The following is a 908-nucleotide window of genomic DNA, read 5'->3' as shown; positions in this document are numbered from 1 at the left end:
CCTCTTTTCTTCAAGCCATACTTGATATCTGCCATCAAAAGTAATTATTCCAACAAGGGTAATATGAAAGAGATCCATCCTTCCAGAAAATCCCCAATGAACCAAACCTTTCCAAGCAGAGACTTGCAAATCACAAACCTGCTGAATGAGGGAGATGAGGTGGGCCACAGGTAATCCAGCTGTGTGAGCGGAGGGGGACAAAGACATCAGGGCTGGTGTTGGCCCCGACAGGGCACCTGAAGCCACTGCAGCAGGTGAATTGACTGTCGCTGTGGTGGAGCCCTGTGTGGCAACTGGTGAGGGAATGGAGGAAGGGACTGGCATGGGGATAGCTGATGGAACAGAGGACATATGGGTCGACCGGGATTTTCCAGGCGAGGAATCTGCCGGAGAAGCTAAGATGGGTGCTGTAGACGAAGATGTAGGGGGTGGGACGGGGGCCGGAGATGACCCTGACATGCCCACCACACCTCCAGCCACTACCTGCACCACACTGCTCATCATGCCCCCATTGGACACTGGGATCCCTGGCACCATCTCTGCACCCAACATCTGCATGTTCTCGGCTGGCACAACCTGGGGAAGGGAAGTGGGGTTAAACATATCTGGAATCTAGGAAATTATCTAATATAAGCACAGGTAACCTAAAGCAAAATCTCTGTACAGCTATCTTTATTTTCTCATCATGAATAATCATTATCACAACACAGACAGTATATAATAGTTCTCACTAAATAAAATTAACATGAGAGAGTATAAGAACAAGTAATCTTACTTGGATGACATTTCCGGTTTGGACAATCATCGAAGATGGAGTGGGGGTAGCTGACGGGTCCTGCGGGAGCACCTGGAGCATATTTCCAACCTGTATGACCCGAGAGGATGCTTCACCACCTACGCTCTCATTC

The 908-nt window shown here is 49.1% G+C and overlaps 1 protein-coding gene across 1 annotated transcript in view; it reads right to left on the bottom strand.

Annotated features, from left to right (window-relative positions):
* Positions 1–908, bottom strand: part of LOC119586239 (serine/arginine repetitive matrix protein 2-like) — a gene marked incomplete in the record, with an annotated part of 17,646 nt that overhangs the window by 5,900 nt on the left and 10,838 nt on the right. Inside the window, 2 exon segments of the mRNA XM_037934941.1 lie at positions 139–576; positions 776–865. Coding sequence (XP_037790869.1) covers positions 139–576; positions 776–865 — 528 coding nt within the window.

This window comes from Penaeus monodon, chromosome 21 (assembly GCF_015228065.2).
Source record: "Penaeus monodon isolate SGIC_2016 chromosome 21, NSTDA_Pmon_1, whole genome shotgun sequence".
Classification (NCBI taxonomy): domain Eukaryota; kingdom Metazoa; phylum Arthropoda; class Malacostraca; order Decapoda; family Penaeidae; genus Penaeus; species Penaeus monodon.
This window is presented reverse-complemented; position numbering and strand designations above follow the sequence as displayed.